Raw genomic sequence first — 23335 nt, forward strand, 5'->3', positions numbered from 1 at the left:
TGAGCCCTTGCCACCGTGCTCGATTGGTCTTAAATTGGTTTGAGGAACATCAATCAGGGTTTAACCTGCTTCTAAGCAGGGCTGTGGAGTCGGTACAAAAATCTTCCAACTACAACTCCGACTCCTCAGTTTATGAAACCACGACTCCAACTCCGACTCCGGGTAACCAAAATGGCCCCAACTCCGACTCCTCGACTCCTTAGTCTAATATTTAACAGGGCTGTGGATTTTGTACAAAAATCACCCGACTCCGACTCCTGACTCGGACTCCTCAGTTTATGAAACCACGACTCCGACTCCAACTCGACTCCGGATGCCCAAAATTGCCCCGACTTCTTGACTCCGACTCCAACTCCGACTCCACAGCCCTGCTTCTAAGGCCAGCTCAGATCCCGGATTCCCTGACCTCGATCCTATTGAGCATTTGTGGGACAAAGTCGAAAGATCGCTTCAAAGCTGGGAAACGCCTCCATCCAATCTGACCCAACTCAGCTGCCATTATGTCAGCATGGGCCAACATTCATCAGCAATGGTATCAGCATCATGTGGAGTCCATGCCAGGAGGAATATCGGCAGTGATCAGAGCTAAAGGTGGACCAACTCCATATTAGAGGGGGTTTTATTGGCCACTCAGTGTATACATTACAGGGGGTGACATCACCGCTCACCAGATATACAGTGCTGCCATAATTATTCAAACCCCTGGCAAATTTGGACTTAAAGAGTAACTGTCAGGCTGCAGAAGCTAATTTAAAACTCTATTCTCCTGTGTTAAACAGTTTAGAAGGAAGCCAAAAAGCCATTAGTGAAGATAAAAATCTCAGTTACCTTTGATGTGTGCTTATCAGAAAAGCTGTTAGACCTAAGAGGACGCAAGCCACATACTATACTGCAAAGCATTCTGGGGCCCTCCCCTCGGCTGCTAATGAGACGTTACAGCAGCTTGTAATCAGTCCAGCGCGTAGCACTGATAAATCTCCGGGCCGAGTACACTGCAGGAGTCAGCTATTGTTCCTAGCCACATGGCTCATTAATATTCACTGCACACTGTGTTATTTAGTACCAGCTTTTCTGTGATCAGGAAGCAGGCAGGACATGACGACACATTTGACAGAAAAACATGGAGCCTGCCATGAGCTGTCAGGAGCATCTATCTCTGCATATACTATATACAAATTCTGTGAAATCCAAACGTGGACAGTGAAATGCATATGTAATGTAAGTACAGCCAATCTTTAGCTACTGATATATGTGTTTATTTTCTCTGAGACCTTATACCTAACAGCTCCTCTTTAAACTTACTTTTATTTAACCAGCAAGTAATTTGACGGGAGATGACAAACCATAATAAGATGATGTACAAGAGGCATTATTGTGGGAAAAAAAACATTTCTCAGCTTTTATTTACATTTATTTACATTTGAGCAAAAAGTGTCCAGTCCAAAATTTATCCATACCCTTCACAAACTGTCACAGTCTGTGGGAAAATCCAAAGTTCTATATCATTCCAAATAGTCCAAGCTGTTCTAAAGCATCCTAATACACCCTGATTAATTGGGAACAGCTGTTTTAATCAAGTGAAAAACAGCTTCTCTCTGCAGTTGGTTTGGGGACAGTCATGGCTAAGACAAAGGAGCTCAGTGAGGACCTGCGGCTGCGCATTGTGGCTGCTCACAAGTCAGGAGAGGGCTACAAGGCCATTTCTAAATGTTTTCCAGTTCCAGTGGCTACAGTGCAAAGTATTATTAAAAAATACAAGATGTTCCGTACTGTGGAAAATCTCAAAGGAAGTGGTCGGAAGCCAAAAGTGACTCTGGTGCTGGCCAGGAGGATAGTGAGAGAGGTGATAAAGAATCCAAGGATCACCACCAAGGCCATCCTGGTGAATCTGGGCTCTGCTGGTGGCAATGTCTCAAGGCAGACAATCGAAGGACACTGCACACTGCTGGGATCCATGGATGCAGACCAAGGAGGACAACACTTCTCCAGATAAGGCACACAAAAGCTGGCTTGGCCTTTGCAAATGCTCATCTGGACAAAGAAGGTCTGCAGAAAAACTTGGCCTTGGGCACCGGTGGACATTTCAGCATGACAATGACCCAAAACACACAGTAAAAGTGGTGAAGAAATGGTTAGCAGACAACAACACTACCATTTTGGAGTGGCCCAGCCAGAGTCTTGACTTGAATCCAATTGAGAATCTGTGGAAGGAGCTAAAGATCAGGGTGAAGGCAAGAAGACCCTCCAACCTGAAAGATTTGGAGCTCATTGCTAAAGATGAATGGGCAAAAATACCTGTGGGGACATGCAAAAAGCTGGTCTGCAATTATAGGAAGCGCTTGATTGCTGTAATAGCCAATAAAGGCTTTTTTATTGATTATTGTGAAGGGCATGAATAATTTTGGACTGGACACTTTTTGCTCAAATGTAAATAAAAGCTAAGAAATGTTTTTTCCCCACAATAATGCCTCTTGTACATCCTCTTATTATCTTTTGGGAGACACATATGTCATTTCTCGTCACAAAATTACTTGCTGTTTGAATGAAAGTATAAATAATTATGGACAGCACTGGACGTTATATTTTAGAAATCTAAAGGTGGCAACACACGATACAATAAAATGATCCGATTTTATGGCAATTCAATGAATATAATCGGATCTCCAGAAAAAAATCGAAAGCTTTTTTTTCATTCGACTGAAAAATCTGATCGCATTTCCCGTTTTTTTCGATTTTTATCGATCCGGAATGCTGGACATTTTTCTTCAATTCTTCTAAAGATTGTATGGTGTGTGTTAGATTGTCAAATTATTAATATACACACCCTAGCAATTTTCCCAGAGTTTCCAATCATTTTAACATAATTGGGGAAAGATTTAACACAGGTGTGTGGTACATTGGTCATATTTTTGAAATGTTACAATCAGTCAAAAAAATGTATTGCAATTCTTAAATTGAACGGATATTTAAAACATTGTATGGTGTGTGGCCACCTTTACATTGTACAGAAGAAACACGATGGTGCAGGGTTATACAGGAGTGGGAGATAAATATATATATATATATATATATATATATATATATATATATATATATATATATATATATATATATATATATACATACACAGGATCTTCTCAAAAAATTAGCATATTGTGATAAAGTTCATTATTTTCTGTAATGTACTGATAAACATTAGACTTTCATATATTTTAGATTCAAATACACACAAATGAAGTAGTTCAAGCCTTTTATTGTTTTAATATTGATGATTTTGGCATACAGCTCATGAAAACCCAAAATTCCTATCTCAAAAAATTAGCATATTTCATCCGACCAATAAAAGAAAAGCGTTTTTAAAACAAAAAAAAGTCAACCTTCAAATAATTATGTTCAGTTATGCACTCAATACTTGGTCGGGAATCCTTTTGCAGAAATGACTGCTTCAATGCGGCGTGGCATGGAGGCAATCAGCCTGTGGCATTGCTCAGGTGTTATGGAGGCCCAGGATGCTTCAATAGTGTCCTTAAGCTCATCCAGAGTGTTGGGTCTCTCAACTTTCTCTTCACAATATCCCACTATCCCACAGATTATCTATGGGGATCAGGTCAGGAGAGTTGGCAGGCCAATTGAGCACAGTAATACCATGGTCAGTAAACCATTTACCAGTGGTTTTGGCACTGTGAGCAGGTGCCAGGTCGTGCTGAAAAATGAAATCTTCATCTCCATAAAGCTTTTCAGCAGATGGAAGCATGAACCCACTTTTGAACCAGACACAGCGGCAGAAGTGCCTGACCTGGGCTACAGAGAAGCAGCACTGGACTGTTGCTCAGTGGTCCAAAGTACTTTTTTCGGATGAAAGCAACTTTTACATGTCATTCAGAAATCAAGGTGCCAGGGTCTGGAGGAAGACTGGGGAGAGGGAAATGCCAAAATGCCTGAAGTCGTGTCAAGTACCCACAGTCAGTGATGGTCTGGGGTGCCATGTCAGCTGCTGGTGTTGGTCCACTGTGTTTTATCAAGGGCAGGGTCAATGCAGCTAGCTATCTATTTTGGAGCACTTCATGCTTCCATCTGCTGAAAAGCTTTATGGAGATGATTTCATTTTCCAGCACGACCTGGCACCTGCTCACAGTGCCAAAACCACTGGTAAATGGTTTACTGACCATGGTATTACTGTGCTCAATTGGCCTGCCAACTCTCCTGACCTGAACCCCATAGAGAATCTGTGGGATATTGTGAAGAGAAAGTTGAGAGATGCAAGACCCAACACTCTGGATGAGCTTAAGGCCGCTATCGAAGCATCCTGGGCCTCCATAACACCTAAGCAGTGCCACAGGCTGATTGCCTCCATGCCACGCCGCATTGAAACAGTCATTTCTGCAAAAGGATTCCCGACCAAGTATTGAGTGCATAACTGAACATAATTATTTGAAGGTTGACTTTTTTTGTTTTAAAAACACTTTTCTTTTATTGGTCGGATGAAATATGCTAATTTTTTGAGATAGGAAATTTGGGGTTTTCATGAGCCGTATGCCAAAATCATCAATATTAAAACAATAAAAGGCTTGAACTACTTCAGTTGTGTGTATTTGAATCTAAAATATATGAAAGTCTAATGTTTATCAGTACATTACAGAAACTAATGAACTTTATCACAACATGCTAATTTTTTGAGAAGATCCTGTATATATGGTGCAGGATACAGGACAGGCCGGATTCACCCACAATGCACAGGGGCACACTGCTATAAGCAGAGAGATCACAATCCCAGAGGGGGTCTTGGAGCGGAACCAGTGACAAGCATGGCAATCAGAGAAGCAGTGACCCTGCACAGGACAGATCTGTAGCATGTGTGACGCTGACAAGTGACACCAGCCGCGCGGCGGAGGAGGGGGAGACGGTCACACTGGCTGGAGAGGAAACTGCGCTGATTCCTGCTGACTCCATGCATTATGGAAGAATCGCATAGAATAATGACAACGCTTAATCTCTCACCGCGATGGCATTCTTCATCCAGACACATCTCCGATCCGGTTACACCGTCTCACCTATCCACCGGCTCAGCGCCCGGCACATCCATCACTCATAGACAAGCATATTCTATTCATGTCCTGATCTGACCAGAGTATCTCCCATGTTCTACGCGGACATTTCTCTCTTACTTCTGACAGCTATGAGGAGACATTCATCCGCACTTGCCTGGAAATCCAAAAGGTTTTTAAAGTGAACCCGAGGTGAGAGTGATACGGAAATAGACATTTATTCCTTTTAAACAATACCAGTTGCCTGGCTGTCCTGCTGGTCTGTTTGGCTGCAGTTGTGTCTGAATCACACCAGAAACAAGCATGCAGCTAATCTGGTCACATCTGACAATAATGACAGAAACACCTGATCTGCTGCATGCTTGTTCCGGGTCTACGGCTAAAAGTATTAGAGGCAGAGGATCAGCAGGGCTGCCAGGCAACTGCTATTTAAAATGAAATAAATATGGCAGCCTCCATATCCCTCTCACCACTTTAATTCAAAAACCACCCATAGACACAATTTAGCAGCTTAGCTCATTCACCCAGTGATCCTGGCCGCCCACATACCAAAATACCCTCTGACTGCCGGTATTGTCAGCATGGTGAAATGACTAAATAATAATAGTTGGACAATCCTGGTTCTAGAGATTTTGTAGCAGATTGAGGCCTTTGGAGTTGGGAAATGGAAAACCATGGCCCTGGAGAGTGTAGTATGGTACAGGAGTTGGGAAATGGAAAACCATGGCCCTGGAGAGTGTAGTATGGTACAGGAGTTGGGAAATGGAAAACCATGGCCCTGGAGAGTGTAGTATGGTACAGGAGTTGGGAAATGGAAAACCATGGCCCTGGAGAGTGTAGTATGGTACAGGAGTTGGGAAATGGAAAACCATGGCCCTGGAGAGTGTAGTATGGTACAGGAGTTGGGAAATGGAAAACCATGGCCCTGGAGAGTGTAGTATGGTACAGGAGTTGGGAAATGGAAAACCATGGCCCTGGAGAGTGTAGTATGGTACAGGAGTTGGGAAATGGAAAACCATGGCCCTGGAGAGTGTAGTATGGTACAGGAGTTGGGAAATGGAAAACCATGGCCCTGGAGAGTGTAGTATGGTACAGGAGTTGGGAAATGGAAAACCATGGCCCTGGAGAGTGTAGTATGGTACAGGAGTTGGGAAATGGAAAACCATGGCCCTGGAGAGTGTAGTATGGTACTCCATGATGACCCTATAAAAGGAGCAATACAAATCATAGACCTAAAGAGTTATGTTTGGAAAGCCATGACTTTAAAGTTCTGGCAAACAATAGGCCTGGGACACTGGGTGTAAAAAAAACTACAGGCCTATAGGGAGGGCAATAAAAGAATGGGGGGGCGCAACGACTCATCATGGTTGTAGAAAATGGGTTATGGAAAACATTGACTTTAACAGTGAGGTAAATGAAACCATGATCTTTCTAGATCAGGCATGGGCAAACTTGGCCCTCCAGTTAAGGAACTACAAATCCCACAATGCATTTGCCTTTATGAGTCATGACTGTGGCTGTAAGACTCCTGCAATGCATTGTGGGACTTGTAGTTCCTTAACAGCTGGAGGGCCAAGTTTGCCCATGCCTGCCCTAGAGAAAAGGTGGAAAACAATGGCAATAGAGAAAGGGTTATGGAAAACCGTGGACCTAGAGAGTGCAATATGGAAAGCTATGGCCCTAGAGAAAGGGTTGTGGAACACCAAGGTCCTAAAGAGAGGGTTGTGGAACACCAAGGTCCTAGAGCAGGGGTCTCAAACTCAATTTACCTGGGGGAATCAATCAATCAGCAGCTGACGGCTAACTCCCCCCCCCCCCCCCCTTGCATTGATTTTTATTTCAACATCAAATTCACACTAAAGCGAATCATTTTGCCTATTTTACCTTATGGTTCGCTTCAGTGCTCCCATTACAAGTAATCTGCCGTGTCCCCGCCGCAAAACGAGGGCTGCAGAGCCCCCAAATCGCCCGGGGGACAATCTGCCGGCATTTCCTGGAAGAGGTAGGGCTTTCAGCTTCAGCTCTGCCCCTCCTGACGTCAATCGCGGCGCATCGCCGCCTCTGCCCGCCCCTCTCACTCTCCCTTCACAGAGAGGGCGATTTGGGGGCTCTGCAGCCCTCGTTTAGTGGCGGGGATGCGGCGGATTACTTGGGAGCACTGAAGCGAACTATAAGGAAGCTGTTGCCAGCGCGGGCCACAAAATATTGTATCGAGGGCCGCAAATGGCCCGCGGGCCGCGAGTTTGAGACCCCTGTCCTAAAAAGAGGGTTGTGGAACACCAAGGTCCTAGAGAAAGGATTGTGGAACACCAAGGTCCTAGAGAGAGGGTTGTGGAACACCAAGGTCCTAGAGAGAGGATTGTGGAACACCAAGGTCCTAGAGAGAGGCTTGTGGAACACCAAGGTCCTAGAGAGAGGGTTGTGGAACACCAAGGTCCTAGAGAGAGGGTTGTGAAAAACTGACCCCAGAGAGAGGGATATGGAAAGCCTTAGACCTAGACTGCAAAACTGTGGCCCTAGAGAGTGGAATAAGGAACGCTATGACCCTAGAGAGCATATCTCCTCTTGTAAGAGGACAGCATTTCTTGAATTATAATTATTATTGTTATTTTGGTTCTTTTTGACTCATCGCACCAAAAACCTTCACATCCTGCCCGTTTACGCTCTCTTCCAACCGCCCCCAGCTGATCCCTCACATCACATGTATGTTTGTATGCATTAACAAGTCCATCGTGTTACCCATCTGTTTCTTTCAAAGCTTAATACATCGCCTCCATCTAGACAACCGGCTATTTACATTGATTTTTCCTTACTCAGTAACGATTCGCAACTGCCGACTTCTCTGACCTGGATTAAACACGTGCCTTGTTGTCCCATAAAAAAAAGCCTCCAACGCTGTTTTGTCTCGTTCCCCATAATTTTATTGTCAATTCGAGGAGTGTTATTACGCGGCTCTTACATTCGCCTCTAATTTCTTCCAGCGTTCTCGTTTGCTTTCGGGTTTCTGCACACGTTCGGGGAAGAGGATAAAATGACTAAGTATGGGGGAGGGGAGGAGAAGTGCGCACCGGCGATGAAAAGCTGGAGGAAGCTATCATTATTAGTAAATGAAAATAGGCCCGTGGTGTTCCATCGTTTAACCGCTAAATTTATTCTGCCGAGTGACTAATACGCACAACACGGAATAAATAGCCAGGTGTGACGCCGCCGCGAAAGTCTCCCGATATGGAAAGCAAGTGACGACGTGCGGAAGAGAACTCCTCTGTGTGGGAGGTTATTTTCCATGGTCAGCTCAGCACTAGGGGGCAGCATAACTATTTGCTACTCATATTTTACACTGTGCATGTTGGATGACAACCTGCTGCAAAGCTGAAATGTTATTTTTGGTTGACATCAATGTGCACGATCCACGATCACATCTGTTATCTCGAGTGGTGGGATCTATTCATTCCTGAGATCCCAGCTCTGCACACCTGCAGTCCCAGCTCTCTTCCCCCCCCCCCCCCCCCCACCTCCGCCTCCAACTGCCTGATAGAGTCTTCATTTAGTTTAGAATATGTAGAAGGCAAAGAGATCCCAGGGATCCCTAGTGTAGAAAGTAAGACGATGTGGTGGGGATATTCTATTCTTGAAGACTCCCAAGAATGGACCAAAGATTTCCCATTTGACAAAAGAAACATATTCCTATAGGGCCACTATAAAAGAGGAACTGTAGTGAATATAACAAATAAAACTGCTTAATTTTTACAATATTAATTTATAGTCCTGCCAGTTGATCTGTACGGAATGTTCGTTACTGAGAGTTCTACGTACAGAAGGAGAATCTGCTTGCTTGGCAATTCGGTATTTCCCACAATGCAACGAGGTTCACAGACAGGAGACTGCCAGGACCAAGGTCATGACATCACACTGTGGGAGGGGTTTAACCACAATATCAGCCATACAGAGCCCCCTGATGATGTAATAGAGAAAAGGTAAAGAATTCTCATGGGAAAGGGGGCATCAGCTACTGATTGGGATGAAGTTTAAACTTTGGGTTACAGTTCCTCTTGAAATAATCTTCTCTGGAGATGCTACTATTGGAGGGGTTCTGGGGCCAAAGGCTTCTGCTTTCTAATTCCAGGCATATACAGTTACAGTGTATGTCAGATGGGAGTGACAGCACGCTGCTTATCACTGGACAAGGCCAGACATTGGGAGAGCGTAGCAAGCCACATGCATGCAAGTGGAAGCAATCTTCCACACGCAAGCACCACAACCCAAATCTACTCCTGGCCTTGCATCTGCTTCATTTATGACAACATAAGAACGGACTTGCCTGGTGTGGGTAAGTCCACTGATCTGTCATTACATAACAATGACATAGCCTTTGAGCCAATTGCCTAATTACTTTTGCACCCCTGAAATGAAGGGATTGTGTTAAAAAATGCTTTAGTTGCCTCACATTTTTATGCAATCGTTTTGTTCCCCCCACTGGATTAAATCTGAAAGTCTGCACTGCAACTGCATCCGAGTGGTTTCATTTAACATTCATTGTGCAAATGTACAGAACCAAAATTAGAATAAAGCCGTCTCTGTCCAAATATTTACAGACCTGACTGTAGATGTCTGAGGCAGCCTAAGGGTTAAAACTACTTTTTAGCTTTTAAAAAGAAAATGAAAATGTGTTATTCTAAAAAAGAAAAAAAAAAGTAGTAGAATGGATACAAAAATGTTCTCCGTTTATTTGCACCTCGGGTGTCCTTTAAAGCGAATCTGAATTCAGAACTTCCTCGCTTTGCTCTAAAAGATAAGCAACAGCATAATAACCTATAAAGAGAATCTGTAATTAAAATAACCCTTACCTGCAGCTACAGGGGAGCCAGCGCTGGATTACCTGCAGCTACAGGGGAGGGGGAAGCCTCATTGGGACCCCGAGGAGGCTTCCCCCTCCCGAGCCGATACAAATCCTGCAATAAATCTGCAGCGTCTCTACTCCCTGCTTTCACAGAAGCAGACAAAGGGTTAACAACCTCTGTTTACAAATTAGCAGCTCTGCAGTGGCAGAGGAGATTCAAGAGCTGATGCAGCTGAGAGATAAAATTACAAAGAAAAAAAAAATTAGTCACAGATGAGGGGGATTGGACAGGCTAAACTCTCTAAATACATACAGGGTGCATTCCTCTGTGTTTTCCTTCTGTCCAGTGCTGTGAGATCACTTTAGGAAAATCCTAGCTTGCTGCAGAATGATGGAAAAAGCTTATGTTACTAACACAACGCTACATAATGACAATCGCAGCAAACAGTGAGTGTCCCTTTAAAGAAAACCTGAACTGAAAATTAAAAGACAAAATAAGCATACACAAGTCATACTTACCTTCCATGTAGTCTACTCCTCAGTGTCTTTCTCCTGTCCCGCGTCCTGTTTGTTCACTGTGATCAAGGGAATTCTCTGTCCTCCATTTTGAAAATAGCCATTACCCATAACAGCTTTCTGGTCAGCACACAGTTAAATTGTAACATCGCCCACTTGAGCCATAGGGAAACATGGACATTACCTGGTACATCAGTTTTCCTCTCAGCTATAACTGTCAGCAACTGATATTTTACTGACAGCAACTGATATATTTCAGATCTGACAAAATATTGTCAGAACTGGAAGGGATTATTGTCAGAAGAAAATGGCGAGCTTCTGAGAGGAACTGATGGCAAGGTAACTCTGTAATGTTCATTTGAAGTTACCTCATGTGTTTATTTTAAATATTTTTACTCAGTATAGGTTCTCTTTAAATGTGAGTTATGGCTGCTGGGAGAGCTGCGAGAGTGGCTGGATCAGCACTCCTCGGTCACATGACCTGCTCTGCGGATGACAGGCAGGTGGGCAGAGAGCCAAATCCTCACCGAGCCGTAGCTGGCTGTAACCGCGCAGCCATGTGATCGTCTGCACCTGACACGGCTCTACCTGCAGCACCCGGGGGCCCCTCTGACCAAACACATTCTTTTGTGTGAGAATATTATACCACCCAGCGATGATTAACACTACAGGGCCCAGAGCTATGCTACTGCCTTCCCTTCTCCTATGCCTAACACTACAGGGCCCAGAGCTATGCTACTGCATGCCCTCCTCCTATGCCTAACACTACATGGCCCAGAGCTATGCTACTGCCTTCCCTTCTCCTATGTGTAACACTACAGGGCCCAGAGCTATGCTACTGCATGCCCTGCTCCTATGTGTAACACTACAGGGCCCAGAGCTATGCTACTGCATTCCCTCCTCCTATGTGTAACACTACAGGGCCCAGAGCTATGCTACTGCCTTCCCTTCTCCTATGTCTAACACTACAGGGCCCAGAGCTATGCTATTGCATGCCCTCCTCCTATGCCTAACACCACAGGGCCCAGAGCTATGCTACTGCATTCCCTTCTCCTATGTGTAACACTACAGGGCCCAGAGCTATGCTACTGCCTTCCCTTCTCCTATGCCTAACACTACAGGGCCCAGAGCTATGCTACTGCATGCCCTCCTCCTATACCTAACACTACAGGGCCCAGAGCTATGCTACTGCATGCCCTCCTCCTATACCTAACACTACAGGGCCCAGAGCTATGCTACTGCCTTCCCTTCTCCTATGCCTAACACTACAGGGCCCAGAGCTATGCTACTGCATGCCCTCCTCCTATACCTAACACTACAGGGCCCAGAGCTATGTTACTGCCTTCCCTTCTCCTATGCCTAACACTACAGGGCCCAGAGCTATGCTACTGCCTTCCCTTCTCCTATGTCTAACACCACAGGGCCCAGAGCTATGCTACTGCCTTTCCTTCTCCTATGCCTAACACTACAGGGCCCAGAGCTATGCTACTGCATTCCCTTCTCCTATGCCTAACACTACAGGGCCCAGAGCTATGCTACTGCATTCCCTTCTCCTATGTGTAACACTACAGGGCCCAGAGCTATGCTACTGCCTTCACTTCTCCTATGCCTAACACTACAGGGCCCAGAGCTATGCTACTGCCTTCCCTTCTCCTATGTCTAACACCACAGGGCCCAGAGCTATGCTACTGCATTTCCTTCTCCTATGCCTAACACTACAGGGCCCAGAGCTATGCTACTGCATTCCCTTCTCCTATGTGTAACACTACAGGGCCCAGAGCTATGCTACTGCATTTCCTTCTCCTATGCCTAACACTACAGGGCCCAGAGCTATGCTACTGCATTCCCTTCTCCTATGTGTAACACTACAGGGCCCAGAGCTATGCTACTGCATTCCCTTCTCCTATGTGTAACACTACAGGGCCCAGAGCTATGCTACTGCATTCCCTTCTCCTATGTGTAACACTACAGGGCCCAGAGCTATGCTACTGCCTTCCCTTCTCCTATGAATATATCCCTGAGAATCCCCCATGAAGAGATGGATTAGTCCAAAACCTGTCACTTCTGTCAGATTTCTACTACCTACTGTAAGTGACAGCAACATAGGAGAAAAGAAATTCATGGCTCATTTTACTATTGGAAAAATGTACTTATTTGTATATGTTTGCACATATTTTAAATTTTACAGTTTTTCGCTGTAGTGCCCCTTTAAATGTCCTAACTTGAGGCAATGTACCTGGATATATGTGTGATTTTTTCCTTGTCACTGACCCCGGTGGCCAGGGTTTAATGCAGTGCACTCCCTCCTCCCCAGTCTGTGACCACTGCCAGGTCGCATACAGCTTATGCTTGGTGTGTGCATGGTGGATATGAGTAGATTTCGTTAGCTCCCTTATACTGTGTGGGGGGAGTAGTTCTGAGCTGTCCCCAGGAGAGCAATGATGTATCATGACAAGACAACATTTATATCGTGCTGATCCTAACTGTGCCCGAGGACCGGCAGAGTCAGGATCAGCACCGGACATCTGTTCCCGATACACACAGCTTATTATTCAGGCCGGATAATCCTCCTTCCCGGCCGCCGTCACGGCACAACGCCGGGCGCACCTCACTCTATATAACATATTCATAAACCGCGGCACATTCCGGAGAGCTGTGCAATTAACCGCTCCGCTGACGCCGAAACACCGGTGAGGCAGAGCAATTAATTACCGCTGCACCGTCATCCAATCACACGATTTCCTGAGATGAGAGGCATGGCGTCTGCATAGCGCTGTCACATGATGCGGCGAGAGCAGCTCTGTGATCCAAAGCCCAAATCGTACAAAACTCTGACCAACCAATAGGATCAGCTTCTGCAGCATGGGGAGTCCCGCCCACATCAGCCTGTCCGGAAAATAGTCACACCGAACGGATGTCTGCACCAAAACCTGCCTATCGGTACAATGATTGTATTTCCAATCAGATAACTCAGATCGTTTGGTATGAAAACAGAGAAGCTGGTGAGCACGATCGACCCGGAACGATCAATGGTTTCCTAAAGGTGCACATTAATGGTACAATCTCTCGAAGATCGATCAATTCGATCATTGTAATTGTTTTGAAACGTTGTTTTTGGCCTACCAATGGAGGAGAAAATGATAAGCAATCCGATCAGACTATTAGAAATTTGGATCAACGACGGAACAATCGTTTGTTGTTAATTGGCACCATTACAATTCCTGATCCAATCAACTATATGGTCAATCGTTCGGGAGCTTGTACTGTTAATGGCCACCTTTAAAGAAATTATTTTCCAAGATACGACAGCAACCGATTTAAATACAACCGCAAGTTTCTTTATTTGTTGTGAATCGATTAAATACAACGTTTTCTTTTGATTTCAATGATCTAATAGAAAATGTGATTGGGTGGTGTAGTGGTTAGATCTCTTGCCTTGCAGCGCTGGATCCCCGGGACGAATCCCAGCCAGGGAGCTATCTGCAAGGAGTTTGTATGTTCTCCCTGCGTCTGTGTGGGTTTCCGCCGAGCACTCTGGTTTCCTCCAACGAACATAAAGATAAGTTAATTGGTTTCCCCTTTAAATTTGGCCCTAGACTACAATGGACACCTGACTATGGAAGAGATTAAGCTGAATATTGACAGCAGCGATGAGGAAGATGGATCATCCCTCCTCACGATGAGCGTTCCACAATCCATTCTCCGGCCGGCGGGTATGCGCGACGTCACACGACGGGCGCGAACAGGAAGTCAAGCAGCCGCGGTACTCTGCACAGAGTCGTTGGGGAAAGAAACGCCGGTGCCATGTGCAAAGTACAAAGGCGCGACCACCTGCATTGTATAGGGAAACCGAGGCCTGAAGCAGGGTATTATAACAGTCACCTAGGAGTGCAAAACATGGTGCAGTACCGGCGCACGGCACAGGGTGGTGCTGCAGGGCTCCCGCAATCTCACTCCATTATGCCAGAGCTCCACAACGGAATGCTAATCGATATTGACATTTTTTTAGCGTCTGTTCTGGCTTTGTTTTGATGTTTCAGAGACCCCTGTTGTGTATCGGAGAAACTTACCAGCGCACACTATGAAGCCTTCACAAGCAATCTATATACAGGCAGAGCTCCTCAGTGATGAGGCCCAAGTAAAGAGTCCCAGTTTTCTGTCCTAAATTGTAACGCAAAAACTCCCTCTGGACCCAGAACTGCCTGTCCTGAGCTCCCCATCTCCATCTGCAGTCCCACAGTGCAGAATCAAGTGACCAGAGGCTGCAGTCCCACAGTGCAGAATCATGTGACCAGAGGCTGCGGTCCCACAGTGCAGAATCATGTGACCAGAGGCTGCAGTCCCTACAGTGCAGAATCATGTGACCAGAGGCTGCAGTCCCACAGTGCAGAATCATGTGACCAGAGGCTGCAGTCCCACAGTGCAGAATCATGTGACCAGAGGCTGCGGTCCCACAGTGCAGAATCATGTGACCAGAGGCTGCAGTCCCTACAGTGCAGAATCATGTGACCAGAGGCTGCAGTCCCACAGTGCAGAATCATGTGACCAGAGGCTGCAGTCCCACAGTGCAGAATCATGTGACCAGAGGCTGCGGTCCCACAGTGCAGAATCATGTGACCAGAGGCTGCAGTCCCTACAGTGCAGAATCATGTGACCAGAGGCTGCAGTCCCACAGTGCAGAATCATGTGACCAGAGGCTGCAGTCCCACAGTGCAGAATCATGTGACCAGAGGCTGCGGTCCCACAGTGCAGAATCATGTGACCAGAGGCTGCAGTCCCACAGTGCAGAATCATGTGACCAGAGGCTGCAGTCCCACAGTGCAGAATCATGTGACCAGACGCTGCAGTCCCATAGTGCAGAATCAAGTGACCAGAGGCTGCAGTCCCACAGTGCAGAATCAAGTGACCAGAGGCTGCAGTCCCACAGTGCAGAATCATGTGACCAGAGGCTGCAGTCCCACAGTGCAGAATCAAGTGACCAGAGGCTGCGGTCCTCACAGTGCAGAATCATGTGACCAGAGGCTGCAGTCCCACAGTGCAGAATCATGTGACCAGAGGCTGCAGTCCCACAGTGCAGAATCATGTGACCAGAGGCTGCGGTCCCCACAGTGCAGAATCATGTGACCAGAAACTGCAGTCCTCACAGTGCAGAATCATGTGACCAGAGGCTGCAGTCCCCACAGTGCAGAATCATGTGACCAGAGGCTGCAGTCCCCACAATGCAGAATCATGTGACCAGAGGCTGCAGTACCCACAAACACTGTGCTGAAATGCCCATTGAACCACAGCACATGTGGCATAGTGGTTAGCACTCTCGCCTTGCAGCACTGGGTCCCTGGTTCCAATCTCAGGCAGGCCAACATCTGCACAGAGTTTGTATGTTCTCCCTGTGTCTGTGTGGGTTTCCTCCGGGCAACCCAGTTTCCTCCCACATTCAAAAAACATACAGATAAGTTAATTGGCTTCCCCCTAAATTGGCTCTACACTATGATACATACATAGACATAGGACTATGGTAGGGATTAGATTGAGAGCCCCTGTGAGGGACAGTTTATTTATTTAAGTATTTATATAGCGCTGACATATCACGCAGCGCTGTACAGAGTATATATTGTCTTGTCACATAACTGTCCCACAGAGGAGCTCACAATCTAATCCCTGCCATAGTCATATGTCCATGTATTATCATACAGTGTATGTTTCATAGTCTACGGCCAATTTAGAGGGAAGCCAATTGACTTATTTGAATGTTTTTTTGGGATGTGGGGGGAAACCGGAGTGTCCGGAGGAAACCCACGCAGACACGGGAAGAACATGCAAACTCTGTGCAGATAGTGCCCTGGCTGGGGTTTAAACCGGGGACCCAGTGCTGCAATTTTTTGAGAAAAGGTAAAGATTTCTGGTGGGAAAGTGGGTATCAGCTACTGACTGGGATGAGTTGAATTCAGGGTTACAGTTCCTTTAGCTGCAAACAACTGTTGGCTGATAATCCTGCAGCACTGAGAACACTGATTCTTCTCACAGCCAAGGCTGTAGCTCTGCTGCTGTATTCTCCGCATACGAGAAGAGCTTGCTGAGACAAGACAATATACTCTGTACAGCTCTGCGGAAGATGTCGGCGCTATATAAATAATAATTCTCTTTGTAAACATCGGTGGATATCGCTGGAGCTTCCAGGCAGATGTGACATCAGATGTAATCGAGCTTTATATCTGTAGCTTTTATTTTACTTGTTCAGAAGTCCATCCACAATGGCAGATTATCTTCATATCTTGCTGGGTGGCGGCAGAGGTGGCACGTTGTCGGAGTGCCGCTTTAGCACGCCCCGGCACCTCTCGCCGCGGTAAACACGATTATGCGAGTTTTTCATGCAACGGTTACTCTTGTCTGCAATTAAGTCTCCAAACAGCGCAGGATGGCTGCGGTCCAGAAACTCGCTGTTCCCAGCTCAGAGGGAAAAAATAAAACGTGATACGCGTCCGCGGCGGAACAATACGCCAGGCAAAAACGCCGCTGTTCACCTCAGCTGAAATTATAGTTCCCTCGCTGGAAATGTCACTTCCCACATCGGAGCCGCTGATAATAGCCTGAGATTGTCACTTATAGGAACTTTCCAAACCGCCAATTAACCTCTCAGCTGCTGCGTGCGCTGAAGAGAGGCAGCTCCGCCCCCCGCGCATCGGGCTGAGGAGACGCACATGTGAGAAAATACAGCTCTGACTACAACGACATGCCGACTTTCTCATCATATTCATAGTGAGCGTTTCCTAATGTACAAATCGAGGGTAGCAAATCACTGAATGTGAATGTGTGTGTCTGTTAGGGTTAGGCGTCAGTAGAGGGACTGCTCGTGTGGCACTAGGTTAGGCATCAGGGCAGCAAGGGTGCGTGGTGAGGGGGTGGGGTGTCTGTAAGGCACCCCAGCGCCCTTTATAAAAGTACTGTATATTCTGGCGTATAAGACTACTTTTTAACCCTTGAAAATCTTCTGAAAAGTCAGGGGCCGTCTTATACACCGGGTGTCATTGATGCCGGGTGATACGCCCTATCCTGTTACCGCCTCTCAGATCTCGCTGCTGAGGACTGCAGTGAAGCGGCGCAGGCGCACATGTGCGAGATCTGAGAGGCAGAGAAGGAGATAGATAGGATACAAGGGCAGGGCCAGAAGGGTAAAAGAGGCGTGTTTTATGGGCATAGCGTGATCTATTCCTCCATACCGCTCTGATAAACAGGGAGAGCTGACCAATCCTCTTAAGGTGCATACACACATCAGACCATAGTCTTTGGAAAATGAAAGATCACAGACCAATTTTACCCCCTCCCATGTAGTAGGAGAGCCATACTCTACACAGTCTTTTCTATGGAGCTGAACTCCCCATCAGACAGAAATCTTCCCCCCTTCCATGTAGTATGAGAGCCACACCTACACAGTCTATTCTATGGAGCTGCACTCCCCATCAGATAGAAATCTTACCCCCTTCCATGTAGTATGAGAGCCACACCTACACAGTCTATTCTATGGAGCTGCACTCCCCATCAGACAGAAATCTTACCCCCTTCCATGTAGTATGAGAGCCATACTCTACTCAGTCTATTCTATGGAGCTGATCTCCCCATCAGGCAGAAATCTTACCCCCTTCCATGTAGTATGAGAGCCACACCTACACAGTCTATTCTATGGAGCTGCACTCCCCATCAGACAGAAATCTTACCTCCTTCCATGTAGTATGAGAGCCACACCTACACAGTCTATTCTATGGAGCTGCACTCCCCATCAGACAGAAATCTTACCCCCTTCCATGTAGTATGAGAGCCACACCTACACAGTCTATTCTATGGAGCTGCACTCCCCATCAGACAGAAATCTTACCACCTTCCATGTAGTATGAGAGCCACACCTACACAGTCTATTCTATGGAGCTGCACTCCCCATCAGACAGGAATCTTACCCCCTTCCATGTAGTATGAGAGCCATACCTACACAGTCTATTCTATGGAGCTGCACTCCCCATCAGACAGAAATCTTACACCCTTCCATGTAGTATGAGAGCCATACCTACACAGTATATTCTATGGAGCTGAACTCCCCATCAGACAGAAATCTTTGCAAGATGCTGCACACACAGATGCTGCACACACAGATGCTGTACACACAGATGCTGTACACATGCAACAGATCAGTATCTGCAAAAGATCTGTTCCTGCAAAAGATCCGTTCCTGCAAAAGATCCATTCCTGCAAAATGCATTCATAGTCTATGAGATCTGCAGATCATCATACACACCTTGTTTAACAGACATTCATCTGCAGATCAGATCCACCAGGATGGATTTTCAGATCAGCAGAGGATTGTCTGATCTGCAGATGAATGTCTGTTAAACAAGGTGTGTATGAGGATCTGCAGATATCATAGACTATGAATGCATTTTGCAGGTACTGATCTTTTGCAGGTACTGATCTGTTGCATGTGTACAGCATCTTTGTGTGCAGCATCTTGCAAAGATATCTGTCTGATGGGGAGTGCAGCTCCATAGAATAGACTGTGTAGGTGTGGCTCTCATACTACATGGAAGGGGGTAAGATTTCTGTCTGATGGGGAGTGCAGCTCCATAGAATAGACTGTGTAGGTGTGGCTCTCATACTACACGGAAGGGGGTAAGATTTCTGTCTGATGGGGAGATCAGCTCCATAGAATAGACTGTGTAGGTGTGGCTCTCATACTACATGGAAGGGGGTAAGATTTCTGTCTGATGGGGAGTTCAGCTCCATAGAATAGACTGTGTAGGTATGGCTCTCATACTACATGGAAGGGGGTAAGATTTCTGTCTGATGGGGAGTGCAGCTCCATAGAATAGACTGTGTAGGTGTGGCTCTCATACTACATGGAAGGGGGTAAGATTTCTGTCTGATGAGGAGTGCAGCTCCATAGAATAGACTGTGTAGGTGTGGCTCTCATACTACATGGAAGGGGGTAAGATTTCTGTCTGATGGGGAGTGCAGCTCCATAGAATAGACTGTGTAGGTGTGGCTCTCATACTACATGGAAGGGGGTAAGATTTCTGTCTGATGGGGAGTGCAGCTCCATAGAATAGACTGTGTAGGTGTGGCTCTCATACTACATGGAAGGGGGTAAGATATCTGTCTGATGGGGAGTTCAGCTCCATAGAATAGACTGTGTAGGTGTGGCTCTCATACAGGGCCGGGCCGAGGCATAGGCTGGAGAGGCTCCAGCCTCAGGGCGCAGTGTAGGAGGGGGCGCAGAATTCATTCAGCTGTCATTCCTAATTGTGTTTGAAGCAGAAAGAAATAAGAAAAGGGGATACATGGCAGTGGCTGCAAGCCAGATGACTAGATATTAAGGTGTTGGGGAGGTTGTGGGCCCTGTGGCGCCTCTTAGTCTAATAGCAATCAGTGTGTGACGGCTGGGGTGGGAGGGATGGAAGGGCACACTTTGGTGTCTCAGCCTTGGGTGCTGGAGGACCTTGTCCCTGCTCTGCTCTCATACTACATGAAGGGTGGTAAGATTGGTCTGTGATCTTTCATTTTCCAAAGACTATGGTCTGATGTGTGTATGAGCCTTTAGGGAGAGTTGACCAATCCAACTAGTCAATCACCTGTATACTGTTATATACTGGGTACCACATACAGTACAGCACCAGTATCTGTTCATACATAGCACCAGTATATGATGTTTTTAAAATTTTATTTGGTGTGCGTTGGAAGAGGGGTAGTCTTAAACCGCGAGGATAACCCAAACTCTGTATTTTAACTGGAAAAGTTGGGGGGTCGTCTTATACGCCCAGTCGTCTTATGCTGGGTACACACGATACATTTTTCTGCTCAATAGATGGAACCAATAGATAATTCCCGTCATGTCCAATATTCCTTCCAATCGATTCTGCTTTTGATTTCTCATAGAAGTGAAGATAAGAGAATTGAGCGCAGAATCAAGTGGAAAAAACGATCGGGTGGAAAATCGAGCAGAAAAACGTGTGTACCCAGCGTTATACGCCGGAATATACGGTACGCATCACAAGGGGAAGGGACAGTTTTCATGAACATTTACAATGCTGCATCTTAAAGTCACTATCATCAATATCTGGCCAATTTGATCATATCTGCTACACATCAACGCCCCAACATGCTGGCCAGATTGATCACTAGAGTGATTTTTGCCCAAAATTGATCTGGTCTATCGATTGTACGGGACGGAAGAAATCGTATGATCGGCCGTGTCTGCGGCTCAATACACCTTTAATAGATTTCACACTAGAATCCATTGACAATGGAAATTGTGTGGATGGATTCTATCAGAAGGATCAATCTTTGGCCACATCAAGCAGTGTATGCCCAGCTCAAAGCCCTGAATACACACAGATAAAAGTAACAGATAAAAGTAGTTTAAAACGTCCTAACGAAAGACAGATTTTGCCATTTCAGACAACCAACATTGTAAAAAATTGTAGCTAAACGGCAACGATGAACGACTGATATCGTGTATTGGATCAACCCAGACGACTACTGGTCAGATAACAGACAGTCAACGGTTGTGTACACGGCGTTCAAACGACATTGTTCCAGAGCATGCATGCGTGTCGTGTGAAATGTTCCTTTCCACCTCCGTGCGCAGGATAAAGCGTTTGGAATATTGGTGTGTGTGTAGACAATGTCGGTTAAACGACTCGTTTCTTTTTTATGCAAATTGTCGTTTGACCAATATTGCTTGTTTGCGCGCGCTGACTTTTATCTAGCGTGTGTTCAGACCTTCACTGCCCAGGCCTTGAAATCAAGAGACTGATCTCGTTAGCGACCAATCTTACCTCCGTCTTGCCTTTACTCTGACAGGAGCGACGCACATCTTCATCCGGACTCCACTCCGAGGCCTGGAAGACAAAACACAGTGTGAATGTCATACTCCCAGAACCCACACTGCACCTCACCCCCGCTACATACTCCAACACAACTACACAACATAAAAATAATAATAAAATTAACCACTTTGCATCCAGACCTTGTTTCCCACTTATGGACCAGAGCAGTTTTGACAGTTTAGCTATGTCCTTATTTAATCAGAAATAACTTTATCCCTACTTATGACACAGAAATGAAATATATATTGTTTTTTTTCCAAGACAAACTAGACTTTCATTGTATGCCATTTTTCCCTCAAACAATTTTGTTTTCTATGAATTTTAATGGGAAAACAAGGAAAAAAATAGAAGACCACATTATTTCTCAGTTTTACCAATTCCAATTTAAAAATAAAAAGTGCTACTGTAGATAAAAAAACACAATTTTTTTTGGGCGATTCTTACTGCTTATCACAAAACTTAGATTATGTTCCTGTCACAATTTATGGTGAAGATATTGGATTCTGAAATAATGCTACAGAGTGTATTTTTCACTATGAAATGAGAAAATAAAAGTATTTTTAATGGTAAAAATCCATCTCATTAGTTCAGGGAACATATATTCCCGTTCACCAATTAATGCTGCATCAGATAGTGCCAGAAATGTGCACAGGAGCAAGCCCAATCCTGCACAGCACTGCTTCTGCTACAAGACGTAGATCTACTGACTCGTGGCTTAGATGAAGTCACAGAGGACATAGATATACTGTAGTGGTGGATAAAGTACTGAAAACCTGGATCGCTTTAATGTTATATGGGAAGCTTGGTTATCATATCGAGGGCATCTCCAGATGAATGAATAATTGTTCCTTCTGTATTCTTAATACTGAAGGTTTTGGGGGCGGGGATGCTGGAGGGGGGTTTGGAGGTTTGCTTGACCACACACAAGGTTTAATCTGAGTTCTGTTATTTAATATATTATGAAGTTTCTACTTTATGTGCTAACTGTACATGGTTTTATCCTGAGGCGAGTTTGGTATTTTATTACTGGTACATTTTAGAGTATTTTGTACTTGCTGGATATTGTTCAATGTTATGTTGTTGTCCTTTTGTTATGCACCTCAATAAACTGTTTAGATAAATAATAATAATAATAATAATAATAATATAATGCACCCAGTAAGGCCCCGTTCACACTTGCATTTTGGCAAGTAAACGGACCGGATCCTGATCGGATCCTGACCTGATCAGAACCGTACGGTTCCGATCCGGTCCGTTTGTATCAGGCATGCATCAGGCTGCCATCCGGATCCGTGGGCAAAAAATAGTGAAATTAAAATAAAAAAATGTTGGGGTCAGCAGAAGGTGCACCTGGTGCACCTGTAGAATCAGGTTCCTCCGCTGTAGGCCTCACCTCCACCTCCGATATTCTGCCAAACAGCTCCAGCACGTCTGTCACTGCTGCTCCACTCCAGACATGCTTGGCCCATGTGTCCCCATCCGAAATGGCCGCTTTGATACGCATAGGAAGTGGGGTAGAACGTCAGGTGTTTGTAGGCAGTGTGTTCTGTGCCTTCCGTTTCCCATTGGTTTTTGTGTTCCGGATGGTGCTGTCAGGCTCAGGTCCGGCTCCGGTCCGGGTGCGTGGGCCGGAGATCCGGACACAAAAAAATAGCGCATGTTGGAAAAGTGTCCAGAGTCCGGATCCGATCCGGCTCCGTACTGTACGGAACGGACACGTGTGAACGTCCGCATAGACTTTACATTGCTATGCGGAACGTGCGTTCCGTTTGTACAGTATGCGGTCCGGATCAGATCCGGAAAATCCGGATAGCGAACACTAATGTGAACCGGGCCTTACTATAGCATCAACTGCTCTATACACACAAAAACACTGTTTCTACTCTATGTCCAAATCCAGACTTGTCCAAAAGTTAAAGGGCAACTGAAGTGAGAGGGATATGGAGACTGGCATATTTATTTCCTTTTAAACAATACCAGTTGTCTGCCTGGCTGATCCTCTGCCTCTAATACTATTAGCTATAGCCCCTGAACAAGCATGCAGCAGTTCAGGTGCTCTGACTGAA

The 23335-nt window shown here is 45.7% G+C and overlaps 1 protein-coding gene across 1 annotated transcript in view; it reads right to left on the reverse strand.

The window, feature by feature from the left end:
• SEMA5B (semaphorin 5B) overlaps positions 1-23335 on the reverse strand; it is a 469753-nt gene that overhangs the window by 172323 nt on the left and 274095 nt on the right. The window contains exon 6 of the mRNA XM_068246215.1: positions 21219-21281. Within this exon, the coding sequence (XP_068102316.1) occupies positions 21219-21281 (63 nt within the window). The remainder of the gene's footprint in view (positions 1-21218; positions 21282-23335) is intronic.

The sequence above is a fragment of the Hyperolius riggenbachi genome, chromosome 7 (genome assembly GCF_040937935.1).
Source record: "Hyperolius riggenbachi isolate aHypRig1 chromosome 7, aHypRig1.pri, whole genome shotgun sequence".
NCBI lineage: Eukaryota > Metazoa > Chordata > Amphibia > Anura > Hyperoliidae > Hyperolius > Hyperolius riggenbachi.